Below are 22,746 nucleotides of genomic sequence, written 5' to 3'. Positions count from 1 at the left end.
AGAGCTCTGGGTCACCCCTGTCACTGGAGAGCTCTGGGTCACCCCTGTCACTGTAGAGCTCTGGGTCACCCCTGTCACTGTAGAGCTCTGGGTCACCCCTGTCACTGGAGAGCTCTGGGTCACCCCTGTCACTGGAGAGCTCTGGGTCACCCCTGTCACTGGAGAGCTCTGGGTCACCCCTGTCACTGGAGAGCTCTGGGTCACTCCTGTCACTGTAGAGCTCTGGGTCACCCCTGTCACTGGAGAGCTCTGGGTCACCCCTGTCACTGGAGAGCTCTGGGTCACTCTTGTCACTGGAGAGCCCTGGATCACTCTCGTCACTGGAGAGCTCTGGGTCACTCTTGTCACTGGAGAGCCCTGGATCACTCTCGTCACTGGAGAGCTCTGGATCACTCCTGTCACTGGAGAGCCCTGGGTCACCCCTGTCACTGGAGAGCCCTGGGTCACCCCTGTCACTGGAGAGCTCTGGGTCACCCCTGTCACTGGAGAGCCCTGGGTGACCCCTGTCACTGTAGAGCTCTGGGTCACCCCTGTCACTGGAGAGCTCTGGGTCACCCCTGTCACTGGACAGCGCACCGCTCCAGTCACACTCAACTTCATATTTTTCTAGTGTGAATCATTCATTCAGAGGTGTTGAGCCTGTACTTGTTTAGCCTACTTGTGTGTGTGTGTGTGTGTGTGTGTGTGTGTGTGTGTGTGTGTGTGTGTGTGTGTGTGTGTGTGTGTGTGTGTGAGAGAGAGACAGGGCCATTTCTGTCTGTGTGCTGTTGCTGTCTCATTGAGTTCTCCCTTCTCACAGTCCACACTACTGACTGACTGACACTATGGGGTTGGTGGAAACCAGAGGGAGACCCAGCTTCAGGCTATAGAAAGGGGTGTGTGATCATCTCCTTCGACTGTTTCACATTCTACAAACGTCTATGAACTTCGTTCAGGAGAAGGACTCTGTATGTAGCTCCTTTGTCCTTGAGTGAACCTTGTTTGGAGAACGCTGCAGTTTTGACAAACACCCAGGGAGGGAGAAAGCAGAAATCACAAAACATGCTGAGTAGGCAAAAACTCAACAACTTAAAATGCATTTCAAGTGGAAACTGCGTGGAGACGATGCCTTAGCAAATCCAGTCCTCCTCGGCCTTGAAAATTAAATTACAGACATGCTGGTGGAACGAGAGAGAGGTGGGTGGGGGGGGGGGGGGGGGGGGAAGAAAGTAGGGATATTGCACTGACAGATGGAGCAGCTTATCAGAGGGCGTGTGCTGGGGTTAATGGACATACTGAGGTTCATTGAGTGTTCTGATAAACATCAGCAGATTGCAGGTACTCAGAGGGCAGAGCAGGGAACCTCCAGCACAGCTTTAGCTTCCTCTCCTCTTTACAATGGAGTGATCCCATTAGAGATACTGGAGCCAGGGAGTCTCTCACAGACCACTGAATACTTCGGTGACTTCATGGATGCTATACCTTCCTACTCTTTAAGTAAGCATAAATGTCCACTATTCTCAGTTTTCTTGTTTTAATTCTCGACTGAATTCCTACCCTGACAGTCTTTATGCAAATGAGTGCAGTACACAAGTTCAATTGGTGTGTGTGCACGCACGCACCTGCAGGAGCTCCGACCCAGGCCAGGCCCAGCACCCCATCGTCAAAGTCCCTGTCACTGAAGACGTAGGCCAGGCAATAGTCATCATGGTTCTGCTCTGAGTTGAGCTCCAGGAACTTCTCCACCCCGATGTTAGCGAAGCGGAACGGATTGGTGATGTCCCGCTCATCACTGGTCGTGTTTATCTGAAGAGATGGAGAGGAATGGGCTCATTGAATAGGTCATGAGTAGGTAATCACACATACATGCTTATGTACACACACACACACACACACACAGGGGTTTCCATTTGGAAAATGTTACACCGGACATTTGACCAGCAGCATTTTAATTTATCGGACATTTGAGAAATTTACCGGACCCATATGCATTGGGTGTGTAACCTGATTAAGGCGTCCACCCACAGTGCTCAGAATGACAGAAATTACATTTAGATTATGCTAATTCATATTAACAGAACATGCAAGTCAAGAATGCAACAATGTGAGTTCCTTCTTACTGAATTGTGATGTTAGAATAACATGTACTGTTCCTCAGCCAACAAGACCAGTGACGAACAGCAGAATCCCTAGCTTTTGTCAACCTACTATCCCTCATAGTAGAAAAGGTTACCTATTCTGTTGGTCAGCTTGTCGAGAAAGAAATAGCCTATTCCAAACAGACTCTGGGACAGAGAATAAAAAGAAAAAGCAATAAGTCTGATGCAACAGATCAGAACGTTTAGCTTAAAAAGTTTAAATGTATTTATTTACATTATAAAACGCAGCAATGCGCACAAGGCAGTAGGCTGCGTGTGAATGTTCCTTCCATAATGCAATTAGCAGGAAAAAGCTCACCAGTTTCATGTGACAGAGATGAAAATATCCGTTAGAAAGAGGGGAGATGTAATATGCAACAACTAGCATGGGTTGCTAATATGACTAGTATTGTGCCTTGGAATACTGGACAATTAAATAAAGTTGATATAAAATAATTGCCTCTACGGATATGGTCTGATTTTGGCTCGGCTACTTTGAAGCAAGGTAAGAGATGCCTCATATGTATTAAACTGTTCAGGTTTCAAACAATTAAGTATGTTTACAAAGTGCATACTGCCTCCAGCTAATTGCAAAGTGGTGTGTGACGCGCTGATGAAGTCTGCCTTCTGTTGCCTAAGCATTTACTGTTAGAGATGCTATAGCAGCAGCTCTCGCGCTCTGACAGATTTTACACTCAAAGGCTCTGTATCTGTATGCTGTAGGCGTGTGATAAATAAGATATCCATAAAAAACTAATATACTGTACACAAGTGCCAATTTAATTCCACTAAATTATGCAAATTAACCTGTATTTACATCTACTGGTATTAACATAACATAGGCTAAACAAGCATTATTTCACAAATGGGATTCTTTTCTTCTTCTCCCGGACAATTGACCGGCGTCAATTTTATTTATCAGCTTTCAAAATAAATAAATAAAATAGGGCCAAAAGCAGGCTATTACCGACTAACAGAAACCTTGACACACACACACGACAGGAACAGACGGGAGCTTTGTTAGGAGGGCCTACAGTAACAGGTCTCTGGGGTATTGGAGAAGAGACTTCAAACAAAGGCCACTGTGTCTACATCACTATAATCATTGCTAAAGGTAACTATGTTAATGTGTGTTTGAAGAGAGAGTGGGAAAAGGCTTTAGACAGATAGAGAAATCATTCTACTTAAAAAGTTGCCAGCTCCTTGGCCCCAGAGAAACCTTTTGTGAGTTGTTTTGAATTGATTTTGGAATGGGGCCCAGAGCTCCCTACTTTAAATGGCAGCTGGTGTTCACCTGAGGATTTTAAGGATTTATTAGGTCTTGGAGTGTGGTGGAATACTGATGAGTGAGACAAATAGTGGTGCTCACCATCCACACACCCCCCAACCTTGAACACAAACTCACCCTGATCCTTTTGACCATGAAGCTGATGTTGCGGATGCCCAGGAAGTCAGTACCCTGGTAGATAGAGTCAATGGCCTTGACATGGCTGGAGATCTAGAGAATAAAACAGTCACCATTAGATTATGAGAAGTCTGGAACAACTGCACTGTAGAGAGAACATCAGATAAATCATAGCATGGCATTAAAGACATGACATGTCTGTTAGCCCACCAATGAACACATGAATAATATCTGGAACTACAGAATCACTGTGTTCAGCCAATTGGAATCAATCTGTTGATGACTTGTTCCATACGGTCCAGCCCATCCTATAAACAAGCCTCTAGTCTCAGAGCTAAACCACAATCCTTAAGAACACATTTACTTCATCACACTGAACCTTTTTTCTTTATCTCACCTATGGAGAGAGTGAGTGTCCACAGAAATGACATTTGAATCAGCTAGTCTCTCCCTCAACTGGACCCCTGTGAAAGGCAGCATTTCCTCTGCATCTGATTTGTTAGGCTATAGAACTGAGTCAGGAGGAACAGGTCTGCGATGCTGGGCGGGCTGGCTGAAGGAAGGAAGCCAACAACAACAACTGATCAGACCCACAGACAAACACTATTCTGTTTGTAATCCATTTCTCCTGGCGGAATTAAAGGGCAGGCCCTGGTTTCCCCCTGCTGAATGCCTCAGAGTGTGTGTGTATTAGGGCTGACCCCATTTATTCGATTGTTTGGTCGATAGGCTGTTGGTCGACCGAGATTTCATTAGTCGAGCAGTTGCAAATTGATCAAAATAATTAATGGTGCACAAGACACTGGTCTGATTCGCACTGGTCTCAGTGGACTAATCCATTGCGGAAGCCACTGGGGTGGCACCCCTCTAAGACGTGCAACTGAAATTGTAAAAAGGCTATACTAAGTAAGAATAATGGCGCAACATTGATAATTAAATAATATTACATAAATGCGCTTTCTCCTGCGATGGATAGCAGGTGCTGTCCACGGTTCTGAAACGTAATCTTCAGTAAGACGTTGAATTGGTGCCTTTCCCTAAAGCCAATTCCTCCTTCGGCTGCCTCTCCTTCCAGTTCTCTGCTGCCAATGACTGGAACGAACTGCAAAAATCACTGAAGCTGGAGACTCGTATCTCCCTCACTAGCTTTAAGCAATAGCTGTCAGAGCAGCTCACAGATCACTGCACCTGTACATAGCCAATCTGTAAATAGCCCATCCAACTACCTCATCCCCATACTGTTATTTATTTAGCTAATTTGCACCCCAGTATGTACTTGCACACTCATCTTCTGCACATCTATCACTCCAGTGTTTAATTGCTAAATTGTAATTATTTCGCCACTATGGCCTATTTATTGCCTTACCTCCCATATCCTACCTCATTTGCACACACTGTATATAGACTTTTTTTCTATTGTATTATTGACTGTATGTTTGTTTATTCCATGTGTAACTCTGTGTTGTTGTTTGTGTCGCACTGCTTTGCTTCATCTTGGCCAGGTCGCAGTTGTAACTGAAAACTTGTTCTCAACTGGCCTACCTGGTTAACGTCTTATGTCTTGGGGGCAGTATTGAGTAGCTTGGATGAATAAGGTGCCCAGAGTAAACTGCCTGCTACTCAGGCCCAGAAGCTAAGATATGCATACTATTAGTAGATTTGGATAGAAAACACTCTGACGTTTCTAAAACTGTTTGAATGATGTCTGTGAGTATAACAGAACTCATATGGCAGGCAAAACCCTGACAAAAAAAATCCAACCAGGAAGTGGGAAATCTGAGGTTTGTAGTTTTTCAACTCTTTGCCTATCCAAGATAGTGTAAATTTGGTCCGATTGCACTTCCTAAGGCTTCCACTAGATGTCAACAGTCTTTAGAACCTTGTTTGAGGCTTCTACTGTGAAGGAGGAGAGAATGAAAGCTGATTGAGTAAGAGATCTGCCAGAAGACCATGAGCTCATTCAGGCACGCTCCCGTGAGAGGTAGCTGCATTCATTTGCATTTCTAAAGACAAAGGAATTCTCCGGTTGAAACATTATTGAAGATTTATGTTAAAAACAACAATCAATGATTGATTCATACATCGTTTGACATGTTTCTACGAACTGTAATGGATTTTTAAAATTTTTCGTCTGGCCTGCGCGTCGTGAATTTGGTTTCGTGAACTAAAGGCGCAAACAAAAAGGAGGTATTTGGACATAAATTATGGACTTTTTTTGTGGAACTGGGATTGCTGGGAGTGCATTCTGATGAAGATCATCAAAGGTAAGTGAATATTTAAAATGCTATTTCTGAGTAATGTTGACTACCCAATATCTTTTTGGCAGCTTTGTTGTCTAAAGGCTGTACTCAGATTATTGCATGGTGTGCTTTCTCTGTAAAGTTAAAAACAAATCTGACACAGCAGTTGCATTAAGGAGAAGTTTATCTAAAGTTCCATGTATAATAATCAAATCTTTATCAATGTTTATTATGAGTATTTCTGTAAATTGATGTGGCTCTCTGCAAAATCACCGGATGTTTTGGAAGCAAAATATTACTGAACGTAACGCGCCAATGTAAACTGAGATTTTTGGATATAAATATGAACTTTATCGAACAAAACATACATGTATTGTGTAACATGAAGTCCTATGTCATATGATGAAGATCATCAAAGGTAAGTGATTAATCTTATCAATATTTCTGCTTTTTGTGACTCCTCTCTTTGTCTGGAAAAATGGCTGTGTTTTTCTGTGACTAGGTACTGACCTAACACAATCAGATGGTGTGTTTTCATCGTAAAGCCTATTTGAAATCGGACACTGTGGTGGGATTAACAACAAGTTTCTTTAAAATGGTGTAAAATACTTGTATGTTTGAGGAATTTTAAGTATGAGATTTCTGTTGTTTGAATTTGGCGCCCTGCACTTTCACTGGCTGTTGTCATATCGATCCGGCAATATCACAAATTTGTCTGTTTTTCAATCTTTGCCATGCTGTAATAAAGGCTTTGCAATTTTTTCCGTTATAAGTAATACCAGAGTCTGTTCAATTTGATATAGTGTTGTTTACACTTCCAAACGGGCAGGAAAAAAGTATAATATTGTACTCCAACAGCACGTTTGCCACACAATACTCATTCAGACTTTGCTCCTATATCCTCCTTTATCATTATCTTCAATAGTTTCCACGGCTTCCACACATCTGACTTTCCTTTTCCCTCCTACGCAACCAGTAAACATCCCCCATTTCGAGTTTATTTTTCATGTCCTCCTCATCCATTTTGCTGTCACGTGTTATGGCGTTCAGAGTTTGTTATAACCAATATATTGATGTGATTATAATAGGTTATAGGTCAGACCCTATTGACCCGGTTACAGAACCTCAGTCAGAAACAAGTAAGACAGGAAATGGCTGTAATTATGTTGCAGCTTCAGCACAGACAGCAGCGATAAACACTTGCTGTGCTGGGGTGCCTGTTCGCTGCAGCAGGGAGGAGAGCGAGACAACGCGCACCAGTCACACAGGCTCCCGCTGTCATTTCATTTTAACACAGCACGGCCATCGGGCTCCCGAGTCATTTGTGTGTATTATTTATTTAATCAAACAGTGAGCTTAAAGCATCAGACAAGCTCAGTGCATATAGTTGATTTTATTCACCTTGGGTGTGTCTATATATGGAAAAATACACTTTTAAAATGTAGACCAATAGAATAGTTGAAAGAACAGATGACTCTCGATCAACCAATATATTTTTTTAGTCTGGGACAGCCCTAGTGTGTGTACAGCCTCAGTACCTGTGCGATGACAGCCTCTCTGGTGCCGTAGTACTTGAAGAAGAGGTGGTCAGTCTGGATGAAGAGCTGGCAGGTGTTCTTCTCTATCTGAGCTGCTCTCTTCTTCCTCAGGATCACCGGACCATGTCCATGGGACCTCTCCTCTTCCTCCACCACACTGCTGGGCTCCTGCAGAGACAACAACCAGAGGAACAACTACCATTAGTCAACTAGGAGGGAGAGATGGATGTGATGGAGAGTGAGGTGGAATGAGGGGAGCTGGAAGAAGAGAGATAGGGGAGATAGATTGAGAGTGGGAAGCGGGAGGTTGAAAAAAAAGAGCCCACGACTAAGAAATTACATGAGAAGGTGACTAACAGGAATGTGTAAGGATTTTGGCCATTTTGGTCGGGAAAAAATCCCATGTCTTCAAATGTGGAGAAAGAGGGCCCTGGCTTCTGAAGGGAGGAGGTCTTCCAGAACATGGGGAAACATTTCCTGACACACCCCTGGTCTGGTCTGACTCATCCCTGGGAAGAGAGAACACCAACTCTTCACCCTGCCAAATTATCTGTGACATCACTCTACTCAGTCATCCAATGTTCCACAGACCTGAAAGGGATAAGAACCTGGGAACAATAAGATACATCTGGCTCTCGTTACAGCTCCAACAACAAGTTTGACTTAATCACTTCCATGTTTCCTTATCATGCTAACTGTTATTTTACCATGGAGCAAGAAGATGTGAGGTGGTTTGTATGGTCCTCCAGTACTGTGTCCGGAACGTTGTTGTACAGTATTGGTGAGTGCTGTATAGCTATAGAGTTGGTTTCACAGTGGGGTATTATCAGCTCACCTTGAGAGGCTCCTCCATAGCCGAGGCCTGGTACTTCTTCATCCTTTCAAACACTGAGTGGTCAGCACAGCCCCCCTCTGACCCATACTTATGAGGGTAATCTGGGAGGAGAAGAGGAAACCATCAATATGAGCTCAACCATATTACCAGTAATATTGGTTCTCAGCTTCAGGCTAAACCTGTTTAGAATGAGAATGAAAAAGGTTGTACACAATAGCAGCCATAGTGTGGTCTCATCTACTCTATGCAAGGCCCTCTAAAACGTACCAGTATAACCTCCTCTACTCTATGCAAGGCCCTCTAAAATGTACCAGTATAACCTCCTCTACTCTATGCAAGCCCCTCTAAAACATACCAGTATAACCTCCTCTACTCTATGCAAGGCCCTCTAAAATGTACCAGTTTAATAACCTTACTATCTCTAGCAGCAACATTCATCTGAGGGTGGAGATATCAGAGCACTATATGTCAATGTTCATTAGGACAGAAAGAAGCTGTAGTTAATAACTCTCGCTCTCGGTGTGTGTGTGTGTGTGTGTGTAACAAGGCCTAACACACAGACCGTCTACGCTAACTGAAAGAATAAGCCTCTGTTCACCGCTGGCGTCTCCTTCTCCAGGCTGGAGAATAACAAAGCAGTCTTCCTCCCAAATTACATGTCACTGACTCACTCACTGCTCGACTTTCCTCTACCAGAGGCTCAGACTCAATAAGGAGCAACACTACTACTTGCAACTACAGTATCCAGAAAAGTCCAGTATTCAGCAATACACCTTCACAATTACTAACACAGATAAATGTCAAAGAACGGTCTGAGATACCACAGATTTGGCCACAGAGTTCAGATTTAAACCTACATCTAAGCAGTGACCGTGTCCTTGCCCTCTGCAGAAAAATAATGCCATTGCCTAGAACAACATGTGGTGCTGTGTTCTTGAACTGGACTGGCTGGCTGCTGGAGCATCCCCCATGGGACCAAATCAGTAAAAACAGACACAGAGCGGGGTACTTTACAACCCAGCTAACATGGTGATCTTCAAGAACACAGTTTGTTCACAGGCATCTGCCTAAAGCAGGTGCACAGATCCAATTTTCTCATAAAACGGAACATCATTTTGATTAACGCATCCAATTCAAATCTATTGACTCTGCTCTGAAGCCACCCATTGAAGTGCCAGCAAGCAAGTTGGATAGCACCCTCCCTGTCATCACCATCCTGTTCCTAAATGAGCCAATAAACAAGCAGTCTCACCATAGTACAGAGCTCCCCTGTAGAATGAGCTCAGCGATCACTATGCAGAACACAGAAGTGCACAATGAAACACTAATGAAAACGAGTAAACCATAGTGACACAGAACTCTTAGCAAAGAGTCCTAATTGCCTGTGGAAATCTGAAAACTCTTATAATGGGTTTTTGTAATCTACACTCTTTACCTTCACAGCAGGCGTGAATGCTAATGAACTCCAATTACGGCTGTGTGTTTAGTCAACAGAATAACACAGGGCTTTCTACTTCTTCTCTAGTTGGCTTTATCTATTCACAGCAAACTAATTCTGCCATCTCTGTCTGATGTTAGTTCTACAGAACAAAGCCATTTGTTCCAGGACGAAGACGCAGGGTTGGGAACAGGTATGGAGGTCACACTGGGAGGTAGGCAGTTACTCTGTCCTGGTTAGGTTACGTGGCCATGGAAAACTTCTGACCCTTATTATGCGGGAGACGGAGGTAGGCAGTTACTCTGTCCTGGTTAGGTTACGTGGCCATGGAAAACTTCTGACCCTTATTATGCGGGAGACGGAGGTAGGCAGTTACTCTGTCCTGGTTAGGTTACGTGGCCATGGAAAACTTCTGACCCTTATTATGCGGGAGACGGAGGTAGGCAGTTACTCTGTCCTGGTTAGGTTACGTGGCCATGGAAAACTTCTGACCCTTATTATGCGGGAGACGGAGGTAGGCAGTTACTCTGTCCTGGTTAGGTTACGTGGCCATGGAAAACTTCTGACCCTTATTATGCGGGAGACGGAGGTAGACAGTTACTCTGTCCTGGTTAGGTTACGTGGCCATGGAAAACTTCTGACCCTTATTATGCGGGAGACGGAGGTAGGCAGAGTAACATATGGATATGCTGTTTTGAGTTTGGGCAGAGTGAGGTGAACTCAGGGGCCTCAGCCGGGGCTCTCTGGGCCTGGGGAATGGTGCAGTGTCAACCAGGCCTGACAGCTCTGTTGCTGTCTAAGCGGGCAGCATAACAGAGCAAGCAGGGTGAGGAGGAAGATGCGGTGTGTGTGTGTCACTAATGAGGACTCTGGGATAACAGAGCCACCTCTCCCTCCCCTGGGCAACATGCCCTCCCTACTCTGATTCAGATACCTGAGACAGGACTTCAAAACACAGGCCAGCACAATCCCACACTCAGCACTTTGAATGTTTTAACCTATACACCGCAATACAACAACCCTGAATACACAGAATAACTGAATGCATATGCCATCAATCAATCAGGCCGTTACTGTACACTGTGCTGATAATAAAACAAGGTCAGGTCAGACTGCTCTGTGATCAGTTCCTAGCAGAGACATTATTCACTCCCCCAGTCGTCCCCAGATAGTAACATGCAGTGAGATGGAGTCAATAACGCTGACTGCACGCTTCAATAGAGGTCTCCTCTCTCCACTGCATCTTTTCCCTAATGTACACAGCACACAGTCGATGCCACTGCTCTAGTCAATAGCGAAAGCCCCTCTAATCACAACAAAAACACACACCAGTAAACACAAGCAATCAATCCTACAACTAGGATAATGTAATTACAGTACATGTATGCATCTCATTTAGTCTACACCAATCAGCACTCTTACATCATCACAACCAGAGCCACCACAACATACTGGCATAGAAATGGACTCCAAATGGCTTCCCGAGTGGTGTAGCAGTCTACGCCACTGCAACGCAGTATTGAGGCATCTCTACAGCCTGGGGTTCGATCCCAGGCTGTATCACAGCCAGCCGTGCCTGGGAGTCCCATAGGAAGGCACACAATTGGCCCAGTGTAATCTGTGTTAGGGGAGGGTTTTGCTCATCGCGCTCTAGCAACTCCTTGTGGTGGGCTATGCGCCTGCAAGCTGACTTCAGTTGAACGTTGTTTCCTCCGACACATTTGTGTGGCTGGCTTCCAGGTTAAGCGAGCGGGAGTTAAGAAGCAGTGCGGCATGGCGGGTCATGTTTAGATGACGTATGACTCGACCTTCGCCTTTCCCGAGCCCGTTGGGGAGTTGCAGCGATGAGATAAGATCATAACTACATATTGAATATCATGAAATTGTGGAGAAAAAAGGGGCGAAAAAAATGACACATTTTATTACAAGAAGATAAGATTTTAAAAATATATATATATTAAATGGACTCCAAAGACATAACACTCAGTACACAGTCCTATTCTTCAAAGTCGTTATAGGCATCATTTAGACGTATTGTGAGTGAGACTTCGTGAGTGGTTAGTCCTCAAAGCCCTAAGGCTGAGTCTGGCAGTGCTGGGAGGACATGGCGCAGCAGAGCTGCTGTTATAAGCCTCCCAAATTAACCTGTCGGTCACCAGCCTGCATGACGGGAGCAGAAATGCCACCGCCACAAGCCAACGGGTATGTCACTCTGTCTGCCAGCGACAGCAACGCTTTCACCTCCTTTTATCACACACCGGCACACAGGAACACACACACTCTCCCCAAGGAAATTCAAGGAACATATACACTCAGCTCCCAGAAACACAGTCCTAAAGAACACGCATCGCTGTAATGAGAACACAGTGCCGACAAATACACCTCAAAACTTGAGGAAAACGCACTCAGTCCCAAAGAACACAAACTCAGGCCCAACAAAAGCACTCACACACACACACACACACACACACACACACACACACACACACACAGCTCTGCGACATACAAGTAAACAATACACTCAGCCAGCGTTTCACACTCCCTCAACCTTCATAACCTCCTCTCCTCAGACAAATTTGTACAAACAGACATTTTAATTCACACTCTTCGATGGCAGAAAAGTGGTAAAGGAATTATTTTGGCACATTATTTTATTTATATTTCGCTTTTTTATTCAAAGTCAAGATAAGTGCTGCAGGATCAGAATGGTGTTCCTTAAAGCCTGGCCGTACTTACAGCACTATTGACTGACCGCAGTTCATTTGCATTCTGCTTTGCATATCATATGATGAGTCAACACAAAGCGCCACTAGTGGGCAGTCAGGTCAACCGGTTGGAGGGGGAGAGAGTGGGCTCAGGGTCAACCTGTCCCCCGTTGTCAATTGAGGAGAATGGCTCTGTGCTGGACCGACTGGATTAACCGAACAACAAAACGTTCTGCCCTGACAATGTGTTCTCTATTTCCAGCCAGAAGGCTGTCATTGTCCCTGCAGTGAATGCACTCTCATTCAGATGCTAATCAAAAGGCCTTTGCGAACAAGAAGCGAAGAAAGGCAAAGTTGTGAAAGCCGGTGGAAATGGGAGTCACAGAGTCAGTCACGCCTTTTCATTCTTCATTCCATCCCTCCACCATTTGTCCTTCCTCTCGCTCACCAACCCCGGCTTCAACAGGAAAGAGAATTCTAAAATTAGGTGCCACAGTTTCTTTAAGGAAAAAAGCCTCCGCCACAAAATGAACCTGTTTGAAGAGTATTTGAAGTGTGTCTTTGATGTCTGAAAACATCCAAGTGCAGACAGGATATCTGTGAGGAGAGACTCATTAATGGGTTGATAAAGACACATTCCCAGGAACAGCAGTTTGACTAAAACAACTGCTGAAACCTGAATGTTACACTGAGTGGGATGCAGCGGCAGGTAGCCTAGCGGTTAGAGCTTTGGGCCAGTTACCGAAAGGTCGCTGGTTCAAATCCCCGACCCAACAAGGATGAAACATCTGACAATATGCCCATCAGCAAGGCACTTAACCCTAATTACTTGGAATGGAATGAAGTTCTCAAACAGGTCTAATGGAAGATTGTCTTTATCCAGTCCCATTGTATCAATATGGATTTGATACTTCATTGTGTCATAGGAATGTAGCCAAAGTCAGATTAATAAATGACTCAACTGCTGATAACATGACACGCTATGCAAATATAAATATCATGCACCACAAGGAGGCAGTGTGGAGCATGTTAACCTATAATGGGGCCTGGTGGCACAAATGAGGTAGGAGTGTCTTTATAAGAGAGCTGCCATCAGTGCTATGACCGGACTTCACACGGCAGCATGACTTGACAGAAAATCTCTATTTGGGGCATCGGCATTCACTTCATAGAGTAGTGAAGGAAAAAATATGAAATGGGGCCCTTCATGTAATGTCTCAGGCAATATGATCTGCTAAGGAAGAAGAAGAAAAATGTGACGAGCACAAATAATAGGTAGGGCATAACTACCTCAAATCCGGTACTGTGGCAGTCACCAAGCCCTGCAGTACTATTGAGGGGTTCAGATGACACTGAGAGACAGAGAAAGGGAAGAGGAACAGAAAGGCTCTGTTCACACTCTCAGATAAACAGACAGAAAGAGAGGGATGGGAGGAGGAATAGGGGGAAAGCTTTCTTGACACCTCATACATACATAGAAAATGAAAAGGGAAAGGAGAAAGAGAGAGTAGGCCTACATTGTGGAGACAAAGCGTGAGAGAAAGGTTCTCTGATTGCAGGCTCATGCTGGGCTGGGTGTGCCTGTGTGTCAACAGGCAGGCTGGCTGTGAATCAGACCCATCTGAGGAAAAGAGGGCCAAGTAACACAGGGTGGGCCTCCATGCTGATTCCTCCCTGCCTGCCTGAGGGGGCTGCTCTCTGGCCTGTACTGGGATGGGAGTGGGGTCAGTGGTCTCTGGAACTTAGCCCACACCCACACCTCAGATCAACCTGGAATTGGTGGGCTGGTTGCTAAGGAAGATCACTCACTCCCTGGCACTGGAATTGGTGTCTCATCCTGACTCCACATCAATCATCAGGGCTCAGCCTAACCCAAACCCCTGTGTGTGTGTGTGTGTGTGTGTGTGTGTGTGTGTGTGTGTGTGTCTTGCCGCAGTGTCCCAGTGCAACCTTCCTCAGCTCCCCTTCCTCTGGCTCAGACTCATTCCACAGTTCATCTGACATGACCTTAACTTGACCTTATTCCTGGCTAAATGCCCAATGTAAACTCCCCTTGGATAGACCTCTCCTCTGACAGCTCTGTATTGTACTTGAACCGTAGACCTCCACTCTGCTCAGTATGCACTCCACAGCCTTGAAGACCTTACCTCCAAGCCTAGAGAAACCTGTCCTGTCCCACCCCCCACCCTTCAGCCCATTTAGGCACACATTCATCCATCCATCATCGTCCATATCGCTGCTCTCAAGAAATACCTACAGCAGAGAATCGCCTTTCAGTGTCACTACCTAAAGTCCCTGTCCTGTCACAGTGTGACGCCTACTGTTCTCTATGATAGGGTGGGATGTGTATGTAGCAGAGGTGGAAAGAGAAAAGCTGGGACAGACGAGCCAGCATGGATTAGTCATTGCTGTCAGTGGCTGAACACAACTGTAATTAAAAAGAGCACAGCCATGGTAAAGCTATTTAGAGCTGCTACAGCCAATTCAATCCATTTCATGCTCATGATGGGAAAAATGGCTTTTCAAAGCGAATAACACTGACAATAATGTGGTGTTAACAAGCCATCCACTGTGTATCCAATAATAACCATCTTTGCCTGCACAAAATGTGTGTTATTTGGAACAAAATTCTATTCCAACTGCTGAATAGGATAATGAACCCCCAATTTCTAAAGCTAGATCCCTAAAAAATTATCAACACTTATACGCACACCCAGAGTCATACTGTATATGGGCAATATTGTCTGAATCAATATAGCAAAAGCATTAAAGAACATGTCCTTTAAGTCTATAAAATATGGCTGTCATTAATGTAATAGGTAGAACTCATTTTAGTGCTGTGATGTTGGCACCATTACTTCAGCAGACCTGCAGGGCGACTGGTAGAGGAGAGCAGTGAATCAAGTATACTCACTGATGTCCCCCTCGTGGTAAATGACTGAGTGGTAGGGCACGTCCTTGTCTCTGAGGTACCTCTCCGAAGGCTCCACGTAGTACATGCCCTGGTGGGTCTGGATGAAGCCTTCAAACCTGCCGTCCACCACCGAGCCGTGGGTCAAAGTGCCCTTCTCACCTGGAGGAGAAGGACAAGGTCAGGAAGGGTGGTCAACTTAACTCTAGTCAGTTGGGGGTAGGAAGAAAGTCAATGCTCAACGTGTGAGAGAAACACTCAAAACATACAGACCAATGCAAGCTGACAAACAGAACATCATAAGGACACACACACACACGTCTAGACATTGAGCAAGATGGTAGACCCTGAGCTGTTCCTGGGGGGAATACTGTCTTGGACAGAGTCAGGGTGGAACGAAACATATCCCGGTCTGTCTGGATCATAAAGACTCATCCCTGCTCCCCTCATCGGACCTTGAAATCAGACAAATAATGACTTTAGTAATAAGAGCTTGGACTCTGGTTAGTGTCAGGGAAAACCAAAGAATAGTTTCTTACGCAAAAGGCACAACTAAAGCTTGAAGAATCAAGGAACCAGTGAGAAAGAAGGATAAAGGGAGTAAGAGGGAATAAAACAAAACGCTGTCAGGGCATAGCAGAGTCTATTAAACATCATCCGCCTTTGAACCAGACAGAGAAAGTCTGGCCGACGAAAAGGAATGGTTTTTAATTCAGTGTTTGTCAAGAGCAAGAGCCTTGAAAAACCTTTTCCATCAGCAGCTATGCAGGTTGGAAGAAAAACTCCCACTCCCAATTAAACCTGTGTTTATAAAAAATGTAGACTCTGGAGGGATATAATTGAAAAGGACAGATGACTGGCAACTCAATGGGAGAAGATAACTAAATCAGGGAGAGAATAAGACTTGTTTTCCTCAGGATAGGGAAGCCCAACTTCATTTTATCTGCTGCTCTCCTCAGTTCTGTATTGGTTGCGAAAATGTTGGAGCGTTTGTCTCATAGCTATCCTGAGGGACCATTGCAGTTTAGTGTAGACAGAGAAACACAGCCAGCCAGCCAGCCAGCCAGCCAGCCTCTCTCCCCAGTTAGGTTTCTGTTTCCAGAGGAAAGAGGCCCAGTAGGCCCGCTGGGGGCCGTCTGCTCTGCTCTCCTGCTGGAGATAACGAGAGCAGCAGAACACACAGCTGTCCCATGGAGCATCCAGCTCTTTCTCCCTAAATATCTGTCTGTGCTCCAAGGGCCCAGAGTCCTCTTTGTTTTTTTTTTTCAGGCCCTAGCCATGCAGTTTGTCAGAAAACACTGGGACACTAACTGGTATTTGTAGCAGTTTTGATACTGAAAGTGAGAAAAACAGAAAGTGCTTTCCATTAATGCTACTGCTGTACATTAGGCACATATTAGATTAGAGTAATAGGAAACCACAGTCAATAACCGAGGTGTTTGCTCAAAATAATACTGTACTGTAAACTAGATTACCTCCATCTAAACAAAATCAGCAGGATACTAGGGAAAGGAATGTTGAGCTATGCTGAGACCATTCATTGACAGTAATAACTGTCACTTTAGATGACTTCGTGTGTCATTTCTGCTGTCCCATTTTCTTCATAATAATACATGAATAATACTTTCCCCACGGACAGCTTGGAGATCAGAGCGAGGACCAATTGAATCAGTTGTTTTATACAGGGCAGCTCTTGGTAACATTAAAGAGGGCCCTATGGTTTTGATATAATTTCAGGGACAGATTCCCCCTTCTGATCTCCAGAAGGCACAGCGCATTTTCCCAGAGAGGAAGCCCTTTATCTGGGAATGAAAGGCCAGTGCAGAGGGGTTAGACCCATCCTCTGCGCACATATGGATCAAGTCTGATTATTGTGCCAAGGAGTGCTCAGAACTCAGACACGGATACCCTCACAGCCTCAGCAAAGGGAGTACTAAAAAGTCCTAGTTTAAATCAGGAGAATACGGCGCTTCCCAAGGGCAACTGACAAGACTTTTGTATCAGAGAATGAGAGAAAAGAACACGCAACACTAATGAGAGCTGGGTTAATATGGCCGTATAGACAGTGGAAATTGAATATTTTTTACCCTTGTACCTAATCAGAAACCCTACTGCAGTCCAGAAACAAGCAGCTTTACTCCAATTATGGGAATTCCAGTAGACTGGGACCAAGGTAACCACCTAATTTAGTTAATGAAAATGCCTGGTCCCCAAAGTGCTAAGTGGGCTAATGTAAAGTAAGGAGAGTGGAGTCTGCAGGTCTTTATGAGGCGCAATTGAGAAAATGAATGTATAGGCCTATCTGATCACACATAATAGAGAGGTCAGGTCTCTGGCTCTCTATTAGCTTACAGTACATCACTAGCAGATGGGTTCTTCTCCCATCCCAGTACAGAGAGCTATTAGCTACAGGTGGAGGAGAAAGGGACTCAAGGGAGAATGGAACTTGGGATATGACCTATTTACCTCCAGTTCATGGTTCTTCGATTATCAGGCAGAGGCCAACTGATGAGCAACTGCATTTAACACAACGCCGGAGATGTACAGTGCCTTCAGAAAGCATTCACCCCCTGGACCTTTTCCTCATTTGGTTGAGTTACAGCCTGAATTTAAATTTGATTACATTTATATTTTTGGGTCACTGGCCTACACACAATACCCCATAATGTAAAAGTGGAATTACGTTTTTTTTAAAGGTTTGTTTATTAATAAAAAATGAAACCCTGAAATGTCAATAAGTATTCAACCTCTGTCATGGCAAGCCTAAATGAGTTCAGGAGTAAACATTTGCTTAACAAGTCACATAATAAGTTGCATGAACCAACTGTGTGCAATAACAGTGTTAAACATGATTTTTGAACAACTACTTTATCTCTGTACCACACACATACAACTATCTGCAAGGTCCCTCAATCAAGCAGTGAATTTCAAACACAGATTTAACCACAAAGACCAGGGAGGTTTTCCAATGCCTCACAAAGGGCACCTAATAGTAGATTGGAAGAAAAAAAAAGCAGACATTGAATATCCCTTTGAGCATGGTGAAAGTTATTAAATTGCACTTTTGATTGTGTATCAATTAGGGATGCACGATATATCGGTGAAGATATCGGAATCGGACGATATTAGCTAAAAATGGCAACATCGACACCGGCCCGATGTCTAGTTTAGTGCCGATGTGCAAAACCGATGTCAAAGCTGACGTGCATACTTATATAACGTAGGTACATGACGTAATGACGCCACAAAAAATGTAGGAGCTTAGGAGCTACACGTGCAACACAGCATTCCTAACCGAGCCCACAATGTCTGCTGTGTGGATAGAGCAGTGTCTTCTGCTGTTTCAGTTAGTTATTGTTCTGTTTCACTGTAGAGCCACAAGTCCAGCTCAACATGCCTTAAATAGCTTTTTTATCACACACCCCACACATGGGCAGACCTCACATGGCTTAGCTGGTGTCTCCAGAGATGCAAGCTCTCATTGTCACTCAATGACTAGGTTTACCCCCACTGTACTCACATCCTACCATACTCGTCTGTACATTATGCCCTGAATCTATTCTACTACACCCAGAAATCTGCCCTTTTCATTCTCTGTTCCCAAAGCACTAGACGACCAGACCAGTTCTTATAGACTTTAGCCGTACCCTTATTCTACTCCTCCTCTGTTCCTCTGGTGATGTAGAGGTTAATCCAGGCCCTGTAGCCCCCAGCATCACACCTATTCCCCAGGCTCTCTCATTTGTTGACTTCTGTAACCGTAAAAGCCTTGCTTTCATGCATGTTAACATCAGAAGCCTCCTCCCTAAATTTGTTTTACTCACTGCTTTAGCACACTCCGCCAACCCTGATGTCCTAGCCGTGTCTGAATCCTGGCTTAGGAAGGCCACCAAAAGTTCAGAAATTTCCATTCCCAACTACAACATTTTCCGTCAAGATACAACTGCCAAACGGGGCAAAGTTACAACCTACTGCAGAGATAGCCTGCAGAGTTCTGTCATACTATCCAGGTCTGTGCCCAAACAGTTTCAGCATCTACTTTTAAAAATCCACCTTTCCAGAAATAAGTCTCTCACTGTTGCCACTTGTCACTGTTGCCCCCCTCAGCTACCAGCTGTGCCCTGGACACCAAATGTGAATTGATTTCCCCCCATCAATCTTCATAGTTAGTACTGTTAGGTGACCTAAACTGGGATATGTTTAGCACCCCGACCATCCTACAATCTAAGCTAGATGCCCTCAATCTCACACAAATTATCAAGGAACCTACCAGGTACAACCCTAAATTCGTAAACATGGCACCCTCAAAGATACCAACCTGCCCTCAAAATACACTTCTGTTGTCTTCAACCAGGATCTCAGCGATCACTGCCTCATTGCCTGCGTCCGAAATGGGTCCGCGGTCAAACGATCAGCCCTCATCACTGTCAAACGCTCCCTAAAACACTTCTGCAAGCAGGCCTTTCTAAGCGACCTGCAAAGATATTGACATCATCCCGTCAGTAGAGGATGCCTGGTTGTTCTTCAAAAAAGTGCTTTCCTCACAATCTTAAATAAGCATGCCAGTTTAAAAAAAATGTAGAACTAAGAACAGTTATAGCCCTTGGTTCACTCCAGACTGGACTGCCCTTGACCAGCACAAAAACATCCTGTGGCGTAGTGCATTAGCATCGAATATCCCCTGCGATATGCAACTTTTCAGGGAAGTCAGGAACCAATATACACAGTCATTTTGAAAAAGCTAGCCTTAGTTTTCCTAACAGAAATTTGCATTCTGTAGCACTAATTCCAAAAAGTTCTTGGACACCGTAAAGTTCATGGAGAATAAGAGCACCTCCTCCCAGCTGCCCACTGCACTGAGGCTGGGAAACACTGTCACCACTGATAAATCAGAATTTGAGAATTTCAATAAGCATTTTTCAACGGCTGGCCATGCTTTCCACCTGGATAGCCCTACCAACGGCTGGCCATGCTTTCCACCTGGATAGCCCTACCAACAGCTCTGCACCCCCCACAGCAACTTGCCCAAGCCCCCGCCCCGCACTTCCCCATTTCTCCTTCACCCAAATCCTGATAGCTGATTTTCTGAAAGAGCTGCAACATCTGGATCCCTACAAATCAGCTGGGTTGACAATCTGGACCCTCTCTCTCTAAAATGATCCACCGAAATTGTTGCAACCCCTATTACTAGCCTGTACAACCTCTTTCGTATTGTCTGAGATCCTGCCAAAGTCAACTCCCTCTTCAAAGGGGGAGACACTCTAGACCCAAACTGTTACAGACCTATATCCATCCTGCCCTGCCTTTCCAAAGTCTTCAAAAGCCAAATTAACAAACAGATCACCGACCATTTCGAATCCCACAGTACATTCTCCACTATACAATCTGGTTTCCGAGCTGGTCATGGGTGCATCTCAGCCACGCTCAAGGTCCTAAATGATATCATAACCGTCATAGATAAAAGACAGTACTGTGCAGACGTTTTCGTCAACCTGGCCAAGGCTTTCGACAATCACCGCATTCTTATCAGCACACTCAATAGCCTTGGTTTCTCAAATGACTGCCTCGCCTGGTTCACCAACTACTTCTCTGATATAGTTCAGTGTGTCAAATCGGAGGGCCTGTTATCCAGACCTCTGGCAGTCTATGGGGGTGCCACAGGGTTAAATTCTCGGGCCGACTCTTTTCTCTGTATACATATCAATGATGTCGCTCTTGCTGGTGGTGACACCATTCTGTATCCATCTGGCCCTTTCTTGGACACTGTGTTAACGAGCTTCAATGCCATACAACACTCCTTCCATGGCCTCCAACTGCTCTTAAATGCAAGTAAAACTAAATGCATGCTCTTTAACCGATTGCTGCCCGCATCTGCCCGCCTAGCATCACTACTCTGGACGGTTCTGACTTAGAATATGTGGACAACTACAAATACCTAGGTGTCTGGTTAGACTGTAAACTCTCCGTCCAGACTCACATTAAGCATCTCCAATCCAAAATTAAATCTAGAATCGGCTTCCTAATTCACAACAAAGCCTCCTTCACTCATGCTGCCAAACATACCCTCATAAAACTGACTATCCTTCCGATCCTTGACTTCGGCAATGTCATTTACTAAATAGCCTCCAACACTCTACTCAGCAAACTGGATGTAGTCTATCACAGTGCCATCCGTTTTGTCACCAAAGCCTCATATACTACCCACCACTGCGACCTGTATGCTCTCGTTGGCTGGCCCTCGCTTCATATTTGTCGCCAAACCATCGATAAGTATTTTCTAGGTAAAGCCCCACCTTATATCAGCTCACTGGTCACCATAGCAACACCCACACATAGCACGCGCTCCAGCAGGTATTTTTCGCTGGTCATCCACGAAGCCCACACCTCCTTTGGCCGCCTTTCCTTACAGTTCTACGCTGCCAATGACTGGAAGGAATGACTGAAGCTGGAGACTAATATCTCCTTCACTAACTTTAAGCATCATCTGTCAGAGCAGCTTACCGATCACTGCACCTGTACACAGCCCATTTGTAAATAGCACACCCAACTACCTCATCCCCATACTGTTATTGTTTTTTTTTGCACCCCAGTATGTCAACTTGCACATCATCATCTGCACGTCTATCACTCCAGTGTTAATGCTAAATTGTAATTATTTCATGACTATGGCCTATTTATTGTCTTTACCTCCCTAACCTTACTACATTTGCACACACTGTACATATATTTTTCTATTGTGTTATTGACTGTACGTTTATGTGTAACTCTGTTGTTGTTTGTGTCACACTGTTTTGCTTTATCTTGGCCAGGTCGCAGTTGTAAATGAGAATTTGTTCTCAACTGGCCTAAAAATAAAAAACAAGTCAAGCAGTCATTTGAAAGAGTAAGAACATTTCAGCAAGACAACTCAAAACGAAATCCATTAAAGCCAAGATAATATATCGGTGAACATATCGGAATTGGACGATATTAGCTAATAATGCCAACATTGGTATAGGCCGATGTCTAGTTTAACGCCGATGTTAAAAAACGATGTTAAAGCAACCGTGCATACCTATATAAACATTGGTACATGACGTAATAACGGCACGTAAAATTTTGCACTACACGTGCAACACAGCATTCCTAACCTAGCCCACACAATGTCTGCTGTGTGGATCGAGCACTCAATTGAAAGAGTAAGAACATTTCAGCGAGACAACTCAAATCTGAAATCCATTGAAGCCAAGATAATGGCATTCACTGCCCTTAATAACAATCAACCGTTCTCTGTCGTGGGTGATGTTGGCTTTCGTCGACTGGTCAAGCACCGGTACACACTACCAAGTGCACTATTTTTCATTTTTGGCAGTAATAGCGTCACTGCTATTAGCTCCATGACTGACATTCGGACCAGCGATATCAGCCCCATGAGCATGCTGAGTCTGACAGCACAGTGGGTCGTCGAGGATTTCGTACTGAGGAAAGTCGTATTTCATGCTCATGAATATGCTGGTTGTCATACCGCTGCTGCCATTTCAATGGCATTTGAGAACATGTTTGAAACGCGAACCCACT

At 44.6% G+C, this 22,746-nt stretch overlaps 1 protein-coding gene across 1 annotated transcript in view; it reads right to left on the bottom strand.

Moving 5' to 3' along the window:
* Positions 1 to 22,746, bottom strand: part of LOC109887842 (disintegrin and metalloproteinase domain-containing protein 10-like) — a 112,145-nt gene that overhangs the window by 10,426 nt on the left and 78,973 nt on the right. The window contains exons 4-8 of the mRNA XM_031811347.1: positions 15,193 to 15,351; positions 8,136 to 8,236; positions 7,301 to 7,468; positions 3,523 to 3,615; positions 1,602 to 1,785 (exon numbers count right to left, since the gene is read on the bottom strand). Of these exons, the coding sequence (XP_031667207.1) occupies positions 1,602 to 1,785; positions 3,523 to 3,615; positions 7,301 to 7,468; positions 8,136 to 8,236; positions 15,193 to 15,351 (705 nt within the window). The remainder of the gene's footprint in view (positions 1 to 1,601; positions 1,786 to 3,522; positions 3,616 to 7,300; positions 7,469 to 8,135; positions 8,237 to 15,192; positions 15,352 to 22,746) is intronic.

The sequence above is a fragment of the Oncorhynchus kisutch genome, linkage group LG3 (genome assembly GCF_002021735.2).
Source record: "Oncorhynchus kisutch isolate 150728-3 linkage group LG3, Okis_V2, whole genome shotgun sequence".
Lineage (NCBI taxonomy): Eukaryota > Metazoa > Chordata > Actinopteri > Salmoniformes > Salmonidae > Oncorhynchus > Oncorhynchus kisutch.
Note: the sequence above shows the minus strand (reverse complement) of the source record. Positions and strands in the feature narration are given on the sequence as shown.